Genomic DNA, 23,082 nt, shown 5'->3' on the forward strand with positions numbered 1-23,082 from the left:
TTAGATGCAAAGTTTAAGTATTAAAATTGAGATTATTTTTTTCCTCAAAGAGAAGCCTCCACTTCTGGCAACAGTGCTGGGAAAGAGATTGCCATAATCTCCTTAAAGACAGGGCCCCCCAATCTTTCCCCGCTTAATACTTTGGCCAGTCTATGGGGCAGACTAGGTATTTTATAACTGTTGAAGAGTGAATACATTAATTAATCTGCCAACATAGCTACAAACCTAGTTTGTCACAAAGTGGATCTAGTATGTTCAGGAAGAAGGGTAGTCTACAAAAAATATTTATTTAGAGTATTATAACAAAGACCCTACCAAATATACAATAAAAGGACAAAATGCACTGTTTTCTACATGTTAGACCAGTTCATGAGAATACAGAAGGCTGATAATTAAATGTGATGACTAATAAAAACTTCTTAAGCTGGTATCATTTTAACAAACAGGTGTATTCTAGAGTAGAATTTACAGAATAAAAAATTAGTCTGAATAAGATCAAGTCATGAAAATTGTTCACTTTATATAAAACAGAGATCGATATAAAAGATGTACCCTGAACCAAAATGCATGACTTATAGTGATGATTTCTTTAGCATCTCTAAGGGTACTTTCTTGAAGTTACCCATCTGTGTTTCAATAATACACTTTTTTCTTTTACCTTTTACAAGTTTTGTGTTCAATCATATATGTGACCCAGATATTCAATGCCACCTTGCTAATGCTAAGACAGCTATTGTATCCATAAAACCACTGCACAGTGTCTAAATCAGGAGCTGAATATGTTCCTCTACCTTTTATCGGCTCTAAAAATGCAGAGCAAACATTATCTATTGTTAATTACCTGTAAAGTAGGGCTTTAGCCACTTCCCCTGTTTCTAAGAGCCCTGAAGTGAAACCTAAAAGAAGTCACCCATTGTTTTCAATTGTGCAAGGGCCAGGAGCAAACAGGGCTCAAATTGCAGCTCTGAAAGGCCACAGGAAATTGGCATACCACTAATCTGCACTCAACTATTCAAAGAAACAAAGCCCGCATTCCTGCTGAAAAACTCACCAGCAGAAACCCAAGGCAGATCTGTTCAGTAAGGACCACAGAATAAATCTGCAGAAATAAAAGTTTTAATTAGAGTACCAGGAGACCTGGCTCTAGTTTCCTAGCTCTGAGTGTAACACGCATCATTTAGATTTCCACCTTCCCAATTTTCCCTAAAATGGGACTATATAATTAGAAGACTTTCCACTTAATAATTTGAGCAGAGATGGAGTTGGAGGAGACAACATAATAAGAGGCTAACTGTTCACTATACATAGCTGGGTTATAATAAACTAGTATACTAAAATAATCAAAATCCAAAACGATTTACATTTGCTTTTGTGTATTTAGGCTATATACATTCCTTGTAAATGCTACAACATTGTTTCTAAGCCATAGGAATGGCAGCAGGGAAGAAACTGGCCAGATTATCCTTCATATGAAATAGCACAATTTAAAATGAAACTCCTGTAAAATTCAAGGATGAATATAGGGATAGTTTTTTCAACTAGACGGTCCATCACAGCAAAAGTCATGAGCAGAACACTGCTGCATCATCATCAGCTGGTGTGGCATATTCATTTGTTCTTACAAAGCGGGCATGAAAGACCAGAATTAACTAACACAGCCAGAGAAGTGAGGTTTTCGTCCTAACTTTATTAATAAATGGGAAAATCCAATTTCTTCCCTGTGTCAAACTTACGTATAAAACTAGGCTAATATTTAGGCTCCTTCTTAACTCACAAGTTTGTTGTGATACCAAATTTTTATAAACCTAAGTACTTACAAAAATATTATATGGAATATACAACTTAAGGTATTACTATATTTATTAAGAATAATGCTCTGATTTGAGTAATAAATTGAATTACATATTATTATAGATCTATCCAAAGAGCATTCAAAAGCATTTATAGCCACTGTGCATTTGAAAAAAGGGACGTTTTGAAGAGTTTTGTCCCTATGCCAAGTTCAGCAAGAAGAGTAAACAATAGTTTAGTATCTAGGAGAAGGAGCATTAGTACCTAAGAAGCTGAGAAGGGCTCTGGCATTCTCCAAGACTCTTAAATCAACTCAATGTTAGTTACTCTGAAGGATACTTCTGATCCTTAATGAAAAAGACCAAGCGGTTTGTATTATGAACAACTAAGAATGGATTATTAAAATGAAGGAGTAATTCCAGGCACTTCCATGTCAGGTCTATTTGGGATGTTATAGAGAGGATGCACTCATACAGTGGGTAAAAGGGAAGACGTTTCAATGACTTCTAATATCCGTCTCTTCCAGCGCCAAAATTTTACTGCCCCAATTCTTTTTTTTTTTTTTTTTTAAGATTCTATTTATTTATTCATGAAAGACACAGAAAGAGAGGCAGAGACACAGGCAGAGGGAGGAGAAGCAGACTTCCATGCAAGGAGCCTGATGCCGGGATCAACCCTGGGAATCCAGGATCACACCACACCCTAAACCAAAGGCAGACACTCAACTGCTGAGCCACCCAGGGGTCCCTACTGCCCCAATTCTCAAAACGATTCTCTTCTGGAAGCTTTAACGTAATCAATGATATTACCAAAATTTTCTACATCAAATAATTACATAATAATTACATAATATTTTTAGAACTCTACTTACTTAGTATATGCAAGACTAAAATTTTTTTTTAAGGATTTTATTTATTTATTCATGAGAGACACAGAGAGACGTAGGCAGAGGGAGAAGCAGGTTCCATGCAGGGAGCCCAATGCAGGAATCAATCCCAGACCCAGGGATCACGCCCTAAGATGAAGGCAGGCGCTCAACTGCTGAGCCACTGAGGCATCCCTAAAAGCGTTTAAAGCTTATCAGAATTTATATTTTATCACTACAGAAAATGTCCCTCTGGTCAGAAAAACAAGATCCAAATACAGGCTTTTACTTATTCTTTTTAAAGATTTTACTTATTTGAGAGAGTGCAAGAGAGCAGGGGGGAGCAGCAGAGGGCAAGGGAGAAGCAGATTCCCCACTGAGCAGAGAGCCCTATGTGGGTCTCAATCCCAGGACAATGGGATCATGACCTGAGCTGAAGGCAGGTGCTTGACCGACTGAGCCACAGAGGTGCCCCTCAGTTATAGGCTTTTAAACTCAACTGTAAAATGCAGGGGGGGGAAAAATCAATACATAATTATTGAATGCCTAGAATTAGCAAAGCACCTTTGGGATGCAGGTAAATCCACAACATAATGTCAACCTCAAAGAATTACAATATAAAAGGAGAGACGAGACACAAATTTTGAAAAGTGCCAGAAAATGATACCTAATTATGCCACTTTAGCATAGGAATTATTTTGAGCTAAAGGCACTAAAAACCAGCATGTGCAAGAAGGGCACTCTGATCTCCCCTTTACTTTCTGAAAGCAGGAGAGAAAACTCCCTTGGGAAAGATGCCTTCCCAGGACCAGGAGGAAAGGAATATTGTTAACACCAGAGATGGGGAGTGGAGGCTGAGAGAAATCTATACAGATGGACCTAGTTAAGGCAACTCAACTTCCTGGGACTCCTGGGTGGTTCAGTGGTTGAGCGTCTGACTTCGGCTCAGGTGGTGATACTGTGATACCAGGGTCCTGGGATTGAGTCCCATATTGGGCTTCCTGCATGGAGCCTGCTTCTCCCTCTGCCTATATCTCTGCCTCTCTTTAAAATAAAAAAGATAACTTCCTTTAGTCTCCCCATATGTCTTGGTTACTTCTCCCCAATTGTCTTTGTTCAACCTAGTATATAAATACTTAGACCTAGCCACTTCCTTGGGTGTTCATTTTCCTAAGGGGGCTTCTTATATACATGTGAAAATCTGTATGCTTTTCTCCTATTAATCCATCTTGTGCCAATTTAATTCTCAGGCCCAGCCAGAAACCTTCAGACGACAGCGGTGAAATTTTGCCTCCTCTACAACATTAAAAAGTAAACACGAAAATTAATAAGCAGTTTACACAATATTGTTACTAAAAAAATTCTGGGAGAGATTATTTTATCATGATTCAGTCAGAGAAGTAGGATTTAGACTTAGCTATTAAAGAATAAAGTTTAAAAGGTAAAGGCAGTCCCTGAGGTCAGGATTTGAAGGTGTGTTTTAGGGACAGAGAGTGAACCAATTCTACTAGATAGAAGATTTATGTTGTAGGATAAGCAGGAGAGAAGGTGAAAGGGCTGGTGCGGGGTCGGGGTCTGACAACACAGCTATGAATACCTAGTGCATGAGTTTTCACTTAATCCTATAGTTAATGCATAGAGTGACTGCAGGAAAAGAGGCGAGGGCAAGAAGGAAAGAGAAAACTTGGGGCTTCAGAAAGACATACAGTCTGATGAACTGGAAAAGATTAATTTTTAATATGGTTATTTGTTATGCAGTCATGCTGTAGGCCAGTAACATCATATGATAAATGACACAAATGTTTCCAAGTGTAAATCATCATATTCCAACTAGGCAGCCACCAACAGACACACATTTTCCGTTGGGTCAAAAGGACCCAAAATTTTATTTGCACACAAAAATACAGTTCTGTTTTTTCCCCTTGAGAAAGTGCCCCATAGGTAACATCTGAACGGCCCCCATCGTGAAATCACCACTCTATACTCCGCGCTGCCTGTGGTTAAGTTAGTCATTTGTTGTGCCATAGGAAGGAGGTGACAGTTACTGCTTGGATATGTTTGTAGGGCATAACCTCAAAGGGACTTCCTCACACTCTATAGTAGAAAGAAATAAATGTTTGTTTTGAAAGATAAGCATAGGTAAGTAGGAAAAAGTGCTCAAGGGCAAATACTTTTGAAAAAAATGCTTTATGAAAGAATGTTGGGTTTTGTTTTGTTCTGTTTTTTTTCAAGAAAGGCAAGTTCTAGCAGACCTTTTTTTTCCCCCCAAGAGTACTGCCTGCTTTTCTTCTTTCCAAAATTTGCCAGATTTTACAATCCATATGAAGCATATTTATTTCCCTAAGGATTAAAAGACTCTCTCTCCCCCCGCCCCCAATTAAAATTTTTACTTAAGAAATTAAGGGACCACATGGTCCTATGTCATTGCCAAGGAGAAAAAAAAAATCCCACTATCTGCATAGGATGCAAGAAAATGTGAGCTTTCACATTTGACTTTTTTTTTTTTAACTCAACTCTTGAAATCAAGCAATGCCAGCTTCCTCAAATTCAAGTTATTCTACTTTATAATGATTACCCCTCGAAAAAGCATTTCCAAGTCTCTACATGTGCCACATACCACCTATAAAATGTAGAAAAATTTTAACTTCAATACCATTCCTTAAAATCATTTCGAACTATGAATAAAAAAATAACCAATTCCAATCCCAAAATTGTTTTGTCCTTCATTTTGTATAGGTTCTGCAAGAATTTGGATTTTTACTGCCTTCACATATTCTTATGGTGCACTTTATTTAGGAATTGCAAATTAAATTCCCAGGCTTCGAGTATAGACAAGGTATATAGTATAGGCCTCTTAAAAGTATTTTTCATATATTTTTCTCACTCTGCTGGTTCACTTTCCTATTAGATGTTTATCCTTGGATAAGTCATTTCATCTCTCTGAGGTCAACTTACTTTGAAATGAAGGAAGAGAAAACTAAGTAGCTGTTAAGGTCCCGTCCAGGTTTGATTTTGAGTGGCTTCAAATTATTCTGTAATCTTGGGATGCCTGGATGGCTCAGTGGTTGAGCATCTGCCTTCGGTTCAGGGCCTGATCCCTTGTCTGGGATAGAGTCTCACATCTGGTTCCTTGCAAGGAGCCTGCTTCTCCCTATATCTGTATCTCTGCCTCTGTGTGTGTGTGTCTCTCATGAATAGATAAATAAAATCTTTTTAAAAAAATATTATTTATTCATGAGCGACACACAGAGAGAGACAGAGACACAGGCAGAAGGAGAAGCAGGCTCCTTGCAGGGAGCCTGATGTGGGACTCGATCCCAGGACCCTGGGATCACGACCTGAGCCAAAGGCAGATGCTCAACAACTGAGCCACCTAGGCGTCCCTAAATACAGTCTTTAAAAACAAATTACTCTGTAATCTTAATTCCCAATCACCTAATACACATATTTCCCAAACACTCCCCTCCTTTCTCCACTACTGTCACCACCACTTTGACTTTGACAAACAGGAGAGAAAAACACAGGGAATAAAAACGAACACTGAAGTTGCTAGTATTTAACTAGCAGTGTTCTTTAACTTCAATAATTCAAGATGTAAAGCCTGAGGGATCAGGGAAGCAGGGTGCAAAGGGAATAGGGGGTTAATGTTTTTAGACAATCAGGAGAAAATGGTTGGCCTACTGAATTTTCTAGTTCTGGAATTTGGTATTTCTGACAACAGAGTTCAGATACATAATTCACTCTTCTGAGTGATAGACAATGAACTCTGGGGAGCTGGAGTAGAAGAAATAATTTAGTTTCTGTTTGATTTTTCAAAGCCTTTGATTCTGTTCTCTGCCTTCTTGTTTCCTGTGCTCACTCAGTCTACTTCATTACTCATTAACTGTTCTGGGAGAGATGTGGTCTAGGGGAAAAAAAATATTCTTCAATCTGCCCAATTAGTAGAATGTTCAGTGTGGAAAATTGTGGTCTCTTTATACAATTCATTTATACAAATGTTCTCTCTGTCCCCCATGTTACCAGAAATAACTTGAGGAGCACTGAGTCACCTAGATTCCTCCTCCTTCGTCTTCCTCAAGCCATTGTCTCAAACTCATCCCTTCCTTTTAATTTCCATCGTCCTTGTCACATTAATCACCTCAGCCATTATATTAACTATCTGGCTGGTCTCCCTCTTCCACTCTAGGTTATCCTCCCCTGTGCTGCCTGAACTCTAATCTGGTCACGTTACTCTCCTGTTGATAATCTGTCCTGTCTGTGGCTCCGTCTTCTCCCACAGGATAGAGCTCAAACTGTTTCACGTGACATTCACACTTTCCATGACTGGCTCCTATCCTTCTCACAGGCTCCTTACATTCCAAACACGCTAAATTACTTGCAATTTTCCCATCATGCCATCTTCACTGCCACTTGCATGCCTTTGTACTTATCTGAAATGCTTTTCTCTTTCCCATCTACCTGATAAATTACTACTCATCTTTCATGCCTTTTTTATGAAGTCTTCCCCGGCTTGCAAAGAGAGATGTGGCTGTCTTCTCCCAGAGTGATTCCATAGCCCCATTTCCCAACTAATATAATAGCACCCATAGCATGGCTAAAAACCTATGAATTACTAGCCAAAGACTGGGATCCTTAGCACCTAAGAAATTGTCGTTGAATCAACGATCAAAGGGTTGTCAGAGCCAAGCAATTCTTCTTTTCTCTCAAAACTGCCTATTTTGTTGACAATTGAAACAGTTTTAAAAACTCTGCAAAAACAAGAATTCAATTTGGTTAATCACCTCCACGTATTTCCTTAATTTGAAGCTTTTAAGAATAAACCTAGCAACGCAACCAACACCAAATATTTATTGAGCTTCTATTCTATGGCAACAAGCATTGTTTTAGGTATAAGATAGCAAGAGATTAAATTGACATATTTTAGTTTCACCTTTATGCTATCTTCCCTAATTGAATTGTATTTCTAGTACTAACGAGCAAAAGCCAAAGATGGTCAAAGACAGATATAAATAAGTTATAGGTAGTTCCAAGAGCGGGTCTATAAACCACAAACTGACCAGTTAGAACTCCATGTTCTCTGTAAAGAACTCTGACACCACCAGTTTTCTTTATACAGATAAGGTCTCTCTACGCTTGGAGTATGAGGCAGATTCCATGTGGCCCAGAAGAGTAAAATGTACTTCTGTTAAGGAATCAAATTTACTCACAGCTTCTACTGCTGATCTGCAACATGCAAACTCTGTGAAGTAGAGAGGGCTAAGATCTTGCATCGCATCCCTCTGTCTTCTGAAGTGCACAAAAGCTTAAAGAAGGGAATGTGGAAAGCGAAAGCTCTTCTGGCTCTGTGTACTATCTTGACTGAATTGACTGATCAATCAATTTTCATGAAGATATTTACTTTATTCAGTAACTGATCTTGTTAACAGGCAATTTGTGCTATGAATGGAGCACATCCCATTTGAAATAAATTCTACTCCACTTGTTCGTTCCTTATGAAGAAAACTTACATTTTTATCAGTTCTTAATTATAATCCGTTAGCTTAAAAGCAAGTTAAACTGTCTAAAAACATCCTTCCCAAACACCAGCCTCTAAATCTTCCTCTCCATCTCTACCTCTGGTATTTTAATACCTAAATTAACAACTCTTAACTCATAGTCTATTTTCTTCTCTTCCTCTCTAGCTCCAAAAATCTCTCTACCTCAGCTACTCATCAGCACAGAGAAACCCCAGAATTCTTTAGCATTTAAAAACGGCCCACCTTCTAAGATCTTGGCCTGAAAAATCCTTCCTATTTAGATACCGTAAACCTGTATTTATTTCATCCTCATCGGAAACTTTATGCAGTTATTCTGACCAGTCATTTCAGCATGTAGACTACTGCCCTAAAATTCCTGACCTCCTTCAAGTTCACCATTTCTTATTGGCTCCTGATTGCCTTAACTGTTCCTTTAACCAGCCATAAGCCATGTCTAGATAAAATCTGAAAATGCTTAGAGGTCCACAAAACATCCTCTGTTGAACCTGAGCTGAGCTCTGGGCACTGCTCTTCACGTCATTAGTTCTTGCTGACCATGCACTAGTATCCCCACATCTAGCTATTTTAGACCTCTGCCCTTAAGAACCAATGTCAGTGCCAGATGGGTCTTACCTGTCAACAGAAGACCATCTTTTAATCAAAATTAGGGTGTGTCTGTCTCTACAACTTCCTTGTTCTCTGTCTTACAGTTCCCCTAGACCTTTTGCTTCCTCCTCTTCTTTATTCTTTCCTCTGGGAGAAGAGCTGTTCTTGCCAGGATTAAAGCAACCCTTTGTGCTTTCTCTTCCAGACCCTCCTCCCTCTCGGAATTCTGTTCCTTCAGCTCTCTCCTCTGCCCCATCGCTTTCTCAAATACCCTTGCTCTCTTCCTACCAAAAGGTTCAGGTTTGTTATTCTAAAAATGTTCCTCAGCTGTTACCTACCTCCACTTTGTTACCATCTCAAAAATCCTAGAATGAATAGAGCTGTCACCTGCATTGACGTACCACCCGTGTTTCCTAATTATTTGCAATCTGGTGATTACAATTTCACCCAAATACCACTCACCAAATCTAGCTGGGAGTCTCCACAGCTTTTGATACCTACTTACTTATTTCCATACTGAAAGTCTTTCTAAAACACACCAATCGCTTGGTGCCTATCCTTCTTGGACTACCGCGCTTATCTATTGGCTCTATATCCTCCCTCTTTCGCCTAAATAGAGATTATGTTCCTCAAGGCTTTGTCCCTAGCCTTTCTTTCCCTTAGGGGTCTATGCTACAGATTCCCTATCACCCCCATGTGGATCACAGCCATTGCCCATCCTTCTTAAGCCCTGGACAGTTTTTTCAATGACCTGCTGATAACTGATTCACACTTTAAGTTTATTCCAACAGAATTCATAACTTTTCCTACTCCACATACCTCTTAAACTAAACTAATCCCACCCATTTCTTTTAACAGAACTACCATTTGCATATCCACCATGGTCTAAACCTTCAGAATCATTTTCAATTCTTCTATCTCAAACCCACATATGAATAACAGCAAAGTCCTATGGATTTAACATTTGTAATGCTCCTCACATTGACCTCTTATTTTCATTCTTCCTAACCTCCAAGTCAGCTCCGATTTTTTTTTTTTTTTTTTGTCAGTTCCGATTCTTAATACCTCTGGCTTTCTTTTTCTAAATTAGCCTCCTTATCTTAATACCTGCCATTTTAATCTCCCACAATTCCCCACATACCTATAATCAAATTCAGAGGTTCTGGACTGTGGCTGTACCTTAGAATCATCTCAGAGCTTGTTAAGAAAAACAAAAGCCCAAGCCTTTCTCCCAGAGATTCTGATTGAAGCAGTCCAAGATGGGATCTAAACACAGGTTTTGTTTGTTGTTAGTTTTTATTCTCAGACGACTTTAAAGCATAGCTAAAATTAAGAGCCACTCACTGCTAGCTAGCCAAACTGGAAGTCAGTTTTCTCAAACACACTGTTTTCTTACATTAAACTTACTCAACTAGTTTTATCTCACTCTCTTCTTATGGCATTTATTTCTCCGCCTTGAACTGACATTCATCCACTGTGCTTTAACAAATTTGTTCAATTTTATAATTTATAAATTAACCTGGAACTTTTGTTCAAATCCCCCTTCCAACTAACCTTTCCTTCCTTCCAACTATTTACCACATGTTCACATATACAGCAAGAAGTTTTTAATAAAGTTTTTGTTTTTTGGCAACTAGATCATAACTTTTGGTAACTAACCTCCAAACCTGATTTCTCATCTCTAAAGATGGATTAGATGACCTGTAAGTTTCCTCCTAGCACTAAAATTATGATTCTATATTTATCAAAACAAACTCTTGGTCTACTAGTGAACGGTAGAAGCTTCTCGTACATTTCCCCAAAAATGCCCAATTCAAAACAGTTCTAGGTTCTCTGATAGTTTTTGCAATTAGAATTATCATCATATCTAGTATGATTCGACCATCTAATAATATCAATCTTTTTAAAAATGCAAAATAGGACATTTAAATTTGCTTTTTAATCACTGTAATCCTAATGCAACCAAAACAATGGTAAGAAGTAACATCACCTAAATCCTTAAATCTAGGTGCAAATTTACTACTACCTTTTACAAACTGATTAAATCAATTTGTCATATTATTACTATATAGACCTGGCCAGAGGAAGCACACATGCTGTTTTCCAGTGAAGTTGTTAACTTTAATATTAACATGTAAAAAATAATCGTGGCAATGAAGTCATGTGCTACTTATTCCTGATAGCTAGGGGCAAATAATGTATGCAGATAAACATTCCATTTCCTAAATTATAGTCAAATACATTAATAATGAAGTAAAAACTTCCTGGTAGAGAATGGAATGGTAAAAGCTAATGTGCAGCACAAAGGTACTGGCCTGCAGCTAAGAAATGAAGAAAATCCTGTATCAGATGAAGGAGTCCTGGCTGTACTCTAGTTACATGAATGTACATGAAGTTTATCTTCCAAGCTAGGGCTGTGTTTGTACATCCTCAAAATGAAAACTTCAAGCTAAAAGAGCAGTTTCAAAATTGTCTGATAAAAATCACCCAAGAAGCTTTTTAATACAGAATACAAAGCTCCTCCCCTGGAGATTTTTCTGAAATAGAAAAACTTTTCCACACATAGTTGAGAAGTATTAAGCAAGATACACTTAAACCTACTTCTAGCTCTAGAATTCTGCATATAGAGTAATGCACACAGCAGACGTTCAGTAAATATAGCAAGATGGCTTGGTAATAGTGTGAGAAACTGTTAGAAGAATCAGTAACTTCTCAAGTAAGTACATGGCTATTTTTATTATATGGAATCAGTGAAATTATGGGAAAAAAGTCCTCCAACTGTCAACTGGCCAAAAGGAAGACTTAAAAGTTTTGTTTTCAAGGTGTTTAAAAACATAAAACACTCTTGCAATTAAAACGAATATATATGGTGGGAGGTAGGGTAGGTTATAAGAGAACTGTCTAGACCCTCTTTTTTGTTCTAGTATTTCATGGCTTGAAAAAGGGAGTATACTTTTTTGCTAAAGAGCTATACACAAAACCTGTCATGAAATACATCACTTTAAAAACGGAGTGGGAGGTATTTAAGAAAAGGGGACAATTTCAAAAATTAAATCAGTCTTCTGGGAATGAATCCTCGGACTTTGGTTCCAATATCCATATCAGGATAAAAACAGAACTAGTTTTTAATTCACTTCCTTTCACTTTAAAGAACTTTTTTTTTTTTTATATTTTTCACTTTTCTTAATAACTGGAATTTTCTATGGCTTGGACTTTGAATAACAAAAATAATTATTACAGACTATAATTTAAGGTTTCACCTTAAGCCTTCACAAAAAGTATATCTACTTTGTCACAGTTAATTTTCCTGCTGGGTCATATTTTATAAACTCTGTTGACAGGAAACTACTCAATTATAGAAATCCCATATTGGCTTTATTCACAATTAAATTATCTAAATAAAACTTCTCTGAAATGAAAAAATTGGCAGTCAGAAAATATACTGGAAAGGAACTACTTAACACAAACATTCATTCTGTTAAGCTGTGGTAGTTGAGGAATAGGACAAAATCATGGAAGAAGGAAAGAAGGATATCTCATCTACATGGTATGTTTTCATTCAGAAGTATCAAATAAGTTGTAGTGGCACGGTAAGGAATTTCAGCTTTGCTTGCTGGTTGCTCTCAAAGCCTTAGCACTTTAAAATGATGATCAATATTAGGTTGAAAAGCCTAGGACTCATAAGCACTTATGAGGACAAATTCTACTATTTTTTTCCTCCTAGGTTTAAACCATCACAAAGGAGGTAGTTTTCAAAGTGTTTATGCTTTGACACCTGACAAGCTTGTCAGAAGTGAACTTCTAACTTAATGCTACTTTCACATATGGGCCGGACATTATGCCAGAATGCATGTAGCAGCAGCAGACCACCATCTTAATATTGTCATTTTTATGTATTCTGCATATAGCCAGAAGTTAAAACTCCACAACATACCTCATTCTCATAAAAGTTATAAATTTCTTTCAATAAAAGCTACAGCTTCTTAGTCTGGCTATTATAGCTACAGACAGCTCTTATACCAGATCCTAATTATACTGAGTCTGAATAACAGAAAAAAATTACACAGTATTTTGAGGGAGCCTGTGTTTATACACTTCATTAAGGAGCCAAGCTCAACCAAAAACCCAGTATTAAGGGACCAGTGATAACATTACATAATGACTATGCGAGAAAATAACTTCACATTTTGAAATACTATAGATCATAAGGTAGCCTCCAAAACAAATATTCATTTCTAAAATGTTCCTGCTTTCAGAGCACAGAGAAATTTTTTGATTATATCAGGTGTGTCACAATGCCAACTAGTAGGTTTAGTGGCTTAAGAAAAAGCATTAAACAAGTTCCTATCACTCATACCTTGTCCAATTAAAACAAAATCAAAGCTTATTTACAAAGAACACGTACTCCTAAAACTAGCAGCCAAATCACCCCAAAAAACAATGACCAAAACAAAAAAAGCCAGGTAAGAATTTTGGTAGTCTGAATTGTGGGTTCAAATTATGTCACCATCTTATTCTGAAATGCAGAGCACTATTCAAGTTTGACATACCACTTAGGCATGGGAGGTTGGTAAAACTGAGTCTGAAGATTCACATAAACAAAATTTTATCAGGCCCCAAAGATTCTAGCTATGAGTGGTTTCAGTAGACTAAAAAATAAAAATATTTACTTTTATATAAAGTTTCAGGCCCTTAGATTTCTTATTCCGCAGAGTGTGACTGTATGTAACTTGATCAGACCACATCAAGACTTCAAGAAAATGAAACGGTAGGGACGGGAATGTTTTTAAAACATCTCTTTGATAATGTGATGTATTTACTTGGTGTACTCTAACGTCTAGAATGTTTTATTAAAGTGACAGTGCCAGAAGCCCCTAACATACCTACAGAACTAAGTTCCTTAAGTTTTACTGTTGAAGACTAATTTCTGATTAACCCGAGAATTAAAATGAACATTTTTGAAAAATTACAGATAAGTTCCATTCCAAAAATCTATGATATATACAAAACATCTTGCTTACAAAACAGCCAAAGCAGGGAGTGACTATTAATTCCAAAAAACATTCACTTTATAAAGTGGTTCACTATGGCACTTGTTGAAACAATTGGGATCACAAAATTTTGATTAATGCCTTTTCCAGGAAACAGCCAGTTCAAAATTAGAGATCACCTCTGTCTAGATTCAGTACGTTAAAGAGAAAAAATAAAATGGGTGCGTATGAAGAGAGTCAAAGCAAATGACAAAGATCACCACCATAATAGTACAGGCTAATAAATGAAGGAATCAAGAGACAGTTTCATTAATTAATATATTTTCTGCATTATAGTTAACATATGTACTTTCTTCGTGTCACCTTATTTTCCGTTACGTATTGATATTTTGTTATATTCAGACATGAGTACATTTCAACAGTCTTTTGCAATAAATATCATAAAATAATAGAGATTCGCATAATAAATATTCTTTACAATAAAAAAGTTTAACAGACTTTTGTCTTAAAAATAGTCAGAATTCAACTTTGTGATTTATACATAAAATATACAAAAAGCACCACAATTTGTGGTTAAGGCGATGAAAACACACACAAAAAAATTAGAATTACTCAGCTGTTAACTCACCAAGGGACCAAAAGGACCATTAAGGGGCCAAGATCACTTTAGGCAGCATAATTCTGTGACACCTATAGATCGATCAGCTATAAATATCAACTTCAGTTACCCAAGTGCCCTCAATGATGAGAAATTTGGTAAAAAGTGTGGGGTGTGGAAGGCAGTTGAATCCTTCACAAATATGAAAGCCAGAATAAAGATGAGCAAGATACAACCAATATATCTCCAATGTGAAGATTTACATTGTAAAGCAAATCTAAGATTACATACGAAAGAAAAATACCTGGCATCTGCAGAATAAGAAACTGAGGAAAGAGAACTTTGGGGGCAAGTAAAGGGCAGTGGTTAAAGGAAAAACTTTTATGTTATAACAAAAATATATCCCCCACGCTTCTTGAGGGTCCAATGCTATGAAGATAGCCCTAACTGGAGACAGACTTAATACCATAGCTTATTTAAGCAATAAAAACGTTGCTTCTTTAAAAATCATTTTCCCTGCTCCCAGAGTACCCAATCAAATCACTGTAGAGTGACTGGGTAGGTGTCTAGCTAGGTATGTTCACGTATACAACAACTCTGAAAAGCTGCTTGCAGAACAGAAAGGCTACACAAAAGCCCACTAGCTCTCAATACCCTCTTCAGTGGATGGCAGAGGCTCTTGCTGTAAGTGGGAACCAGGTGCAGTTTCACAGTCCACTCTTACTGAAGATCATCCGTTTGAGAAGAGTTAAGATCCATGAGTCAAACCTTGGGAACAGGGGGAGAAAGGCGGGAAAATTGTAAAGAAAATAAAACCAGTATCTAATAGAATCTTTTTAAGAGCCACAGCTTGAAAGCCAGAAGTTCAGGAGGTCCAACCCACTTCCAAAAATCATGATGGTTTACCCTGACCCCTGGAGGGGCAGCTCTCCAGCTTACAATAAACAGTGTTGGAGTTCTTACATCTGCAGCCTGGGCGATGGATCCAGTCGTAACACCCCCTGCACAGTTTCAGGCATCCCTTAGCAGGAGGATAACAGAGTAAGCAAGGCAAAAATAGAGACATGGCTCCCATACACAGGTACCTAGAGCAGCAGTGTGACTGTGAACAGGAGCAAGGATTATCCGAGTAAGAATCCCCTTCATCATCATTGGAGCAGTGGTAGAAGATGCCCTTGACTAAGCACATGCAGGTTCCGTATTCCACCATGCTCTCAGCAGAGCAAAGGCACTGACGATTGCAGGCCAAACAAGAGGGCAGGGTCCTGGGAGCTGTGCATTCTCCACACTTGCACTTCCCACACTGTTCGCAAATAAACTTGTGCTGTGTCAGGTCCTCTTTCAAGGAACCCTTCAAGTCATCCACAATCAGCTGCTTGGGCTGGGTCCGGATTGCCCTCTCGGATCTATTCCCAGGGACTGGTCTGGTTGGTGGTGACCTTCCTAACAGTCCCTGTTCTGAAGAGGCACTGCTGTTGCTCCCAGAACTGGCTGCACTTCCAGTGCTGGTCGATCTGCTCAAAATGGGGCCTCTGGCATTACTTGAGAGTCCTGCGTGTCCCAGGTGGCTTGTAGGTCTATGCTCATAGTTGTTATTCACATTGATCGGTATGATTTCATGAGTCCTTTCATGCTTTTCTTGTCTTGGTGCTGTTCGAGGAGCAGGTCTTTTCACCACAGATGGCCCTTCCGTGTACTCATTACTGCCTCTGATGGCCTTGATCTGGTCTAAAGACAAAATAGCAGCAGGCTGAATTTCTCTCTCATAGTCTAACCTCTGATGGCTATCCAATGTAGGCTGCTGGATCACAACTAATGAACTGCCGCTGCCATGTTGATTTTGGGGATCCATGTGTAGTGATCTCGAATTCTGGCAATCAGTAGAAACCTGGCATGCATCTGAAATCCTAAAAGGAAACCAAAAATGAAAAAAAAGAAAAAAACAGAGAAAGAAAATAAATGACAGGAAGCATTTTTTTTGGGGGGGGGGGGGAGAATCCTGTCAAGTCACAAATTGCCTAAACCACCTGGTAATGATCTCCTTCATCAGCGGATTACAATGATGCTGGGGTCCTGGCCAGGGTCCAATTCCAAGAGGCTGAGGACCACATCATAGAAAAAGAATGCAAGCAAGAGACCCCATGCCATAAAAATTAAAAGTTTTTTTCAACTTCCAAAAGGCAGAATCCAGAAGTATTATCTTCCTGTTTGTGAATCTAACAAATAATTAAAATGGGGTATGCCCTTCTAGGGAATATTGAGTATAGGCCCTGGAATAGCTTTCATCTAGAGAAAGCTCAGCCATTAGCTCACTGGTATTTTCCATAAAAGAAAATATCCACTTCTTAAAAAATTAAGAATGGCTTTGATGCTTCTGCCTTTCTGCTGTTTGCTGTTACAAGCATTAGATTGATAATAAGGAAACTAGTCGAGGTATACCGCACGCGTTAAAAAAAAAAAAAAAATCCAGGAGACTGCAAATAAAATGGGATCTCAAAATAAGAGGGCATTTTCCACAGAAACCAGGATTTTAAAGCTTGCTCATTACTCATCTACAAGATGCAAAAGTGAATATAGAAAGCAGCTCTGAAGCACGCACACAAAACTCGGCGTACAACGCTGTGATGTTAAAAAGCATTCAAATCTGAAATCACGGAAGGATTTTTTTTTTTTTAAAGTTTAAAGGAAGGGCTCACTCACATAACAAGATAACTTTCGTGCACAAGTATTAGGCCTTTAAAGCAGTCTGGGGAAACCCTGGCCATTTTAATTGCCTGCATTTCCTCTCATTTTAAAATCTGTCTTTACGGGACAGACCTGGATTTCCCAAAGCACTGCCAGATCTGAGCCGACGGACTTGTTGTCACGAGGACAGTAAAATCCTGATTAAAATGAGCGTCTCCGAGGTGCCCGCACCGGGAGCAAGTCCCTTCTCTAACCTGCGGGGATGCGCCCTTCACACGCACACGCCGCCAAACACCGAATTTCCGTTGTCAGTTAGCAGCGGGCCAGGGCAGCCCTCACGCAAATTCCTCCTGACGCCCACAGATCCTTCCCAATTCAAGAATGAGAAGAAGAAAGAAAGAAAGAAAGAAAGAAAAAAAAAATGTCCATTCTCAACTACCACTCTTGAGGCAGCAACACCAGCTTCAGGGATGAGGCTGCGAGAAGCCCGCTCCAGCCACTGCCTGGGCCGAAAGGCGGCAGACCCAGCCTGACACGCGGCCTCCCGAGTCCCGACCCTCGTCCTCGCAGCCGAGACCCCCCGCCCCGGCCCCCGCCCCGCCCCGGCCCGGCCCCACTTCACCTTCTGTGCACCGGAGGGGGAGCGCCCTGCTGACCTGCCGGGTCTAGCGCCGCAGTCCGGGGCGGCGAGCACAGCGCGAGCCTCCGCGCACAGCGACCTCATCCCTCCCGGCAAGGCGCTCGGAGCCGGGGCTCGCAGGGCAGGGCCTCCCGCGGCGCGCGGGCACATCCCACACGCTCGGGGAAAGCCGCGGCGCTACGAGCAGCGGGGCAAGGGCACCGGCCGCATCTTTCGCGCGGTCGTCGCCCCCGAGGCCGTGAAGATCCCCGCGACCGAGACGGCGCGGCCCGTGCCCCGAGGCGCCGGCGCGTCCCCACAGGCGCCCGCGCGCCCCCGGCAACCTGCGCCGCCCGCGGGGACGGGCCTCGGCGGCCGGGACCTTCGCGGGCGGCGCCTCCCGGGAGCCCCGGGCGCTTCCAGCCCGCCCCGGCCCACGGAGCGCGGGAGCGGTCCCGGGGAGAGGCGGGCGGGCCCCCAGTCCTGCGGCGCCGCCGGTGGCCGCGGCCGAGCTGCGCCCTCTGCAACCCGAGCGCGGGGAGCGGCGGATAAACAGTTGACGGAGAGGAAGGAAAGGGAAAAAGTTATGAATGAAAACAAGTTCTCGCTCGCTCCCTCTCCCCGGGCAGGAGGGGAGGAGGCTGAGGTTACCATTACCTCAGGGGGGCGGACTTCCCGTTTTTAAAGCGGCAGCGCCCTCTCCCCTCCCCTCGCCCCGCCAAACGCGAAGGAAGCCGCCGCCGGTCGGGCGCAGCCCGGTTCTGTCCAGGGGTCAGCGCGGATCGGGGGGGGGGGGGCTCCCCTCCTGCCCACGCGCGCCCCCGCCCCGCCCCCGCCGCGTCTGCGCCCACAGCCCGCCAGGGAGCCAACACCCCCCCGAGCGCCCTTCCAGGGGACGGGCCGCGAGCCCCGGGGCCCGCACCTGCCGCGCGGCGCCGCCCCCCCCCCCCCCCCCCCGGCGCCCGGAGGCCGCGGGACACTCACCTCGGCCCGAGCGGCGCGACCCGGCCCAGGTCCCGCGGCGGGCGGCAGCGTGCACGCGCCGCATCAGGCGCGGCGGGGAGGGCGCGGGCCCGGGCCTCCCCCGCCCCCCGCGGGCAGCGGCGCCCCCCGCGGCCGCCTTCCGGCTGCGGGGGACGCTTCTCCGGAGACTCGCGCCGCGCGGCTCGGGCACAGCCACCCCGGGGGCTCCTCTCCCGCAGCCCCCTTCCCGCGAGCCGGGGAGGGGAGAAAAAGAAAAGAAAAAAAAAAAAAAAAGTCCCCTGCGAGAGGGCTCTCGAGTCTCAGAAAACGGCAGGAAAACCCCGGACGGGCACGCGGTGCTCGGCGACGGTCCTGTCTCGGGCTCCGAGCGCTCCCCGCGGGCGAGGAGGGGGAGGCGGCCCCCGACGACTGAAAAACCCACGTCACGGGCGTTCGAGACTCCGCGGCGCCGGGCACGGGGCTCGAACCGGCGTCTCCGGGCGGCTCGCGGAACCGCGCAGGCCCCGGCGCGGCCCGGGAGCGCACGCCCGCGAGGCAGGGGCTGCGGCTCCCCCGGGGGCGGGCGCGGGCGCGGGGGAGGGGGGGGTGGGATATTCTGGGGGTTTTTTGTTTTGTTTTGTGTTTTAACCCCGCTGTTTTAGGGGTGGCGGTGACGGGAGCGAGGTTGGGGGGATTCCTCCCAAGGGAAGAGGCGGGGCGTCGTCTTTCGTGCCCCCCCCCCCCCGCGCAGGTCGAGGCACTTTCCCGATCCCGCGCGCCGGGCAAGTGGGGGGCACCGCGGCCCCCGGAGCTCTGGTCCTGGGTCCGCCTCTCCCGGGCGGCCGCGCTCCCAGTCCTCCGACCCTCCGGGTCCGCGGCCGCGACGCCTGCTCCCGAGGATCGGCGATCGGAAAACAAAACACAACAGCACATTAGTTGCCCTTTCTCCGCAGGCAGCGGGACGCGCCGCGCGCTCGGCCGCCCGGGCGCACAGGGGAGCGGGGAGCGGGGAGCGGGGTGGGCTGCCCGCCAGCTCGCCCGCCCGCTCGCCCGCCCGCCGCCCGCCCGCCGCCCGCAGCCCCGCTGCCATGTGCTGCCTGTTGCTGCTCGCGGTGATTGACAGGCCGGCGCACGGTCGGCGTGTCAGCAGCGAACCAAAGTAACATGCCGTCTTGCACGTTTTGCCCAAGTGCTCTTGCCCCTCGGAATGCCAGGAGTTCAAACAACGTTCAAGCAACGCCTCTGCGCATTGGAAATCAATACACAGGGGACGGGAAATTCAGGTTTTAGACAATCGCTCGGCTCGGGATTCGGTCGCCAACAATGCCTAAACCAACATGCACCGGTCCACACACCGAGTGCCAGCCCCTCTTCGGCAAAAACCACCCTGTTTTTCACACAACCGACCGTTTCAGGCTTCAGACTTGTTCGGATAAGGAAAAAAGAAAAAAGAAAAAGAAAAAAAGAAAAGAAAAGGACCCTACTTTTTCCTCTTAGCAGTAGCGTTTACTTTTTTTCAAGAGCATTCGTCTTAGCACTGGGAATGCTACTGGTAATTTGAAATGCAACCAGTAATCTTAGATCTAAAGCGAGTTCAAAGAAATGTGCAGTTCCTTGCAAAAGCCAACATTTCTCACCTAAGCTTTCCTAAAATACCTACGGAATGAAAGGAAGGAAACAGTTCTTACCTAACGCAAAGATTGGAAATTGCTTTTCAGGCACATTTACAGCGACTGTAGCTGTTCCTTATCCAGGGTAAGGAGCTCTGTCTGCTGCTATCACTCTGCAAACCACTGCGTGCCTTACAGAGCAATCCCACTCCAGCTCCGCAGAATTTCAGCTCGCCTCCACCTCCACCTCCACTCCAGGACACGCCTCCAGTGATATCATGTGTCAATCATTCGGGCTGCCTGAAAACCTGGAACAGGATTTCTCCAACTGTCGTTTCCCTCTCTCGTGCGTGTGCACCAACTTGGAAATGTTGCCCTGTACACTCGTGGGTGACAAACATCCTCTAAAAATTGGAGATGGCCTCTAAAGACCCTACAAGTGCAGTTTGTCACAGAAGAACCCTATAAATTTAGTCATCAGTCTCAAAGGATTGGCGGACACTGTCTTTAAGGTTGAATTAGAAAATAGTTTTGAGGAATAAAAGAAGATTTAAAAAAAAGGTCGTATGCCAAGCCATCACTTCTGATCAGCTAGAGAGAAAATGTATATTGATATTAAAAAGATGACGATGTAACATTACAGTTACTATTTAAAGCCAAATTCAGAATGTGTGAAATCTGAAAGTTCAAAAGGTGACACTCCTTACTGCAAATGTATATAACGTTACCTCATAAAGGTGAAATTTCCTGCTGTAGATTTTATAGTAAGTGCTCTACCTTGTCTTGTGATATAATTTCCTAAAAATCGAATTTAAAAATCCCAACTTCCTTCAATTTTGTAATTGATTTCCATAATTTTGAAAAAAAAAAAAACCTGCAACCAACTCATTTATTTTTAAAAATCAGCCAACTGGAAATCAATTAAAATAGAAATAATTTACCAAGAAGTTTTATAATTCTTAATGATATATGTTGTGTTACTGGGGGGGGGGAGGAAGTATTTTAATCAGTAGGAAACTCACCTTTTGTTTTCTTACAAATTATGGGATTTTAGACATTTATTATAAAAATTGTGTACTTTATGCTGCAGTGAGGATAACTGTATGTGAAAGTTAAGGTTCCACAGAGCACATCTTTTATAAAGATACCTAAAAACCAAAAATATATATAGTAAGTAGAGAAGTATTTTTTCCAGGTACTAGATATAAGTAGCTTAGTCTTTGACAAAATAAGGCAAACAAAACAAAACTCCAGAATCTAAACCATGTATAAATTTAGGTATGGGAATTTTCAATGCTTAAGCTCCTTCTTTACTATAACAAATGATTCTGTTGAAACTAGTGTTTTCTAGACTTTCAATGTTTGAGCACTTTAAAACATTAAAGTTGTATTTGGAATTAACCTCTTTTGGAAGCTAGGGCATTGCTAAGACCATCAACAAGAAGAAAGCATCCCTAGAAAATAACACAAAACAAGAATGAAGAAAAAAAAAAAAAAAAGAATGAGGCCAAAAGGCTACATATTCACTCTTACTATAAAACCAAAATAGGGTAAAAGGATAAAATCAATTTTGTAGATATTTTCTTTTTTCTTGGATCTCATATTTTGGGATGCAATGAAGTTTAACCACTTATGGATAGGTTTCTTGGCCATTATGAATGGATTTGGAATAGTCAAATCAGAGATAGAATATCATATCAGAGTATTCTGTTTGGTTCTTCAAAGTTGTCTTCTCAGCTATCACCACAATTTTAGGATGAGAGGTCAGTTCACCAATATGATAAAACCAGGAGAGGGAGCACTGAACACTAGTTCCATAATCCTACTAAAATATAGTTGAAAGATTTCTGTTACAAATAAGCTTCAAACTGTTTCAACCACAGATGTATTGAATTACAATCTGTGTGATTAAGTATTTTTGAATTACAATAATAAATTAAATCTGTGAAGTTTTATCTACAACACCATCATCATGGGTCATGTTCTATTTAAAATCAAGAAACCACATTGACCAATGACCCTTTACATCATTTAGCAATAAAATACATCAATATGTTTTCAATATTAGGTTACAAATAAATATAGATATTGTCTTGCCACCTTGATCTAGAAGACATTTAATAAAATCTTTTGATTGCCTACAACTCAGAAGACTTGGTAAAAATTCTAAACTTTTAGCTTAAAATAAACCTTGTTCTTTATTTAGTAGGTTTAATTTCAGTTTGCCTTAGCTAGAAATGGATAAGTGGAGCATGACATTTTCCTGGAAAGGAAAAACAATGTAAATATGCATGGGAAAATCTTACAATAATTTTCAGTTCAAAATTAAGATATGAAAAAAAATTAAGATATGTCTAAAAGAATAAAATCAATTTTGTGAAGAATAAGGTGGAATGAAGAGTGAGCCCTGATGTGTTGTTCACTTTCGTGTAAAAACAAGAATAGCCATCTCTTCTGCTGATTTGATTTTTGAAAAGAGAATAAATAAAATGAAAAGACAATCTGGTAACTCCTCACAACTGCTAGTGATTAAAAAAAAAAAAGAAAGAGTATAGTACTGAAAAGCTTAACTTACTCATTTATCTACTTTATTTGCCAAAGTAGCAGAAACATAATGTGTTCCAAGCTCTTGAAAAAAAATACCTTATTAATTCTCCCTGTGTTTCTGTGAATTCATGGTAAAAAGTATAATCTTTTATCTTGTTGAGAAACAAAATAATCACATAAGTTGGTAAAATAGCTTATAAGTATCTAATAAATTAATGAAGAATCAAGAATGGAAGTAAGTCTCTACTTTCCTTTTAGGGCAATAGTCATTATATTACTATACTTCCCAAG

General features: G+C 41.5%; 2 protein-coding genes across 7 annotated transcripts in view; both read right to left on the reverse strand.

Moving 5' to 3' along the window:
* Positions 1-23,082, reverse strand: part of AFG2A (AFG2 AAA ATPase homolog A) — a 530,081-nt gene that overhangs the window by 105,035 nt on the left and 401,964 nt on the right. The window lies entirely within an intron of this gene.
* Positions 14,069-20,681, reverse strand: SPRY1 (sprouty RTK signaling antagonist 1). 6 transcript variants are annotated; one of them, XM_026016796.2, is made up of 3 exons: positions 17,709-17,917; positions 17,307-17,418; positions 14,069-16,274 (listed from the first exon to the last, which is right to left on the reverse strand). In XM_026016796.2, the coding sequence occupies exon 3, from the start codon at positions 16,217-16,219 to the stop codon at positions 15,260-15,262; it is 960 nt and encodes a 319-aa protein (XP_025872581.1). In that variant the 5' UTR covers positions 16,220-16,274; positions 17,307-17,418; positions 17,709-17,917; the 3' UTR covers positions 14,069-15,259. The 6 variants fall into 6 exon arrangements, with proteins under 6 accessions (XP_025872581.1, XP_025872580.1, XP_072611398.1 ...); XM_026016795.2 differs by lacking the exons at positions 17,307-17,418; positions 17,709-17,917 and adding an exon at positions 20,323-20,681; XM_072755297.1 differs by lacking the exons at positions 17,307-17,418; positions 17,709-17,917 and adding an exon at positions 18,656-18,745.

This window comes from Vulpes vulpes, chromosome 4 (assembly GCF_048418805.1).
Source record: "Vulpes vulpes isolate BD-2025 chromosome 4, VulVul3, whole genome shotgun sequence".
NCBI classification, from domain to species: Eukaryota; Metazoa; Chordata; class Mammalia; order Carnivora; family Canidae; genus Vulpes; species Vulpes vulpes.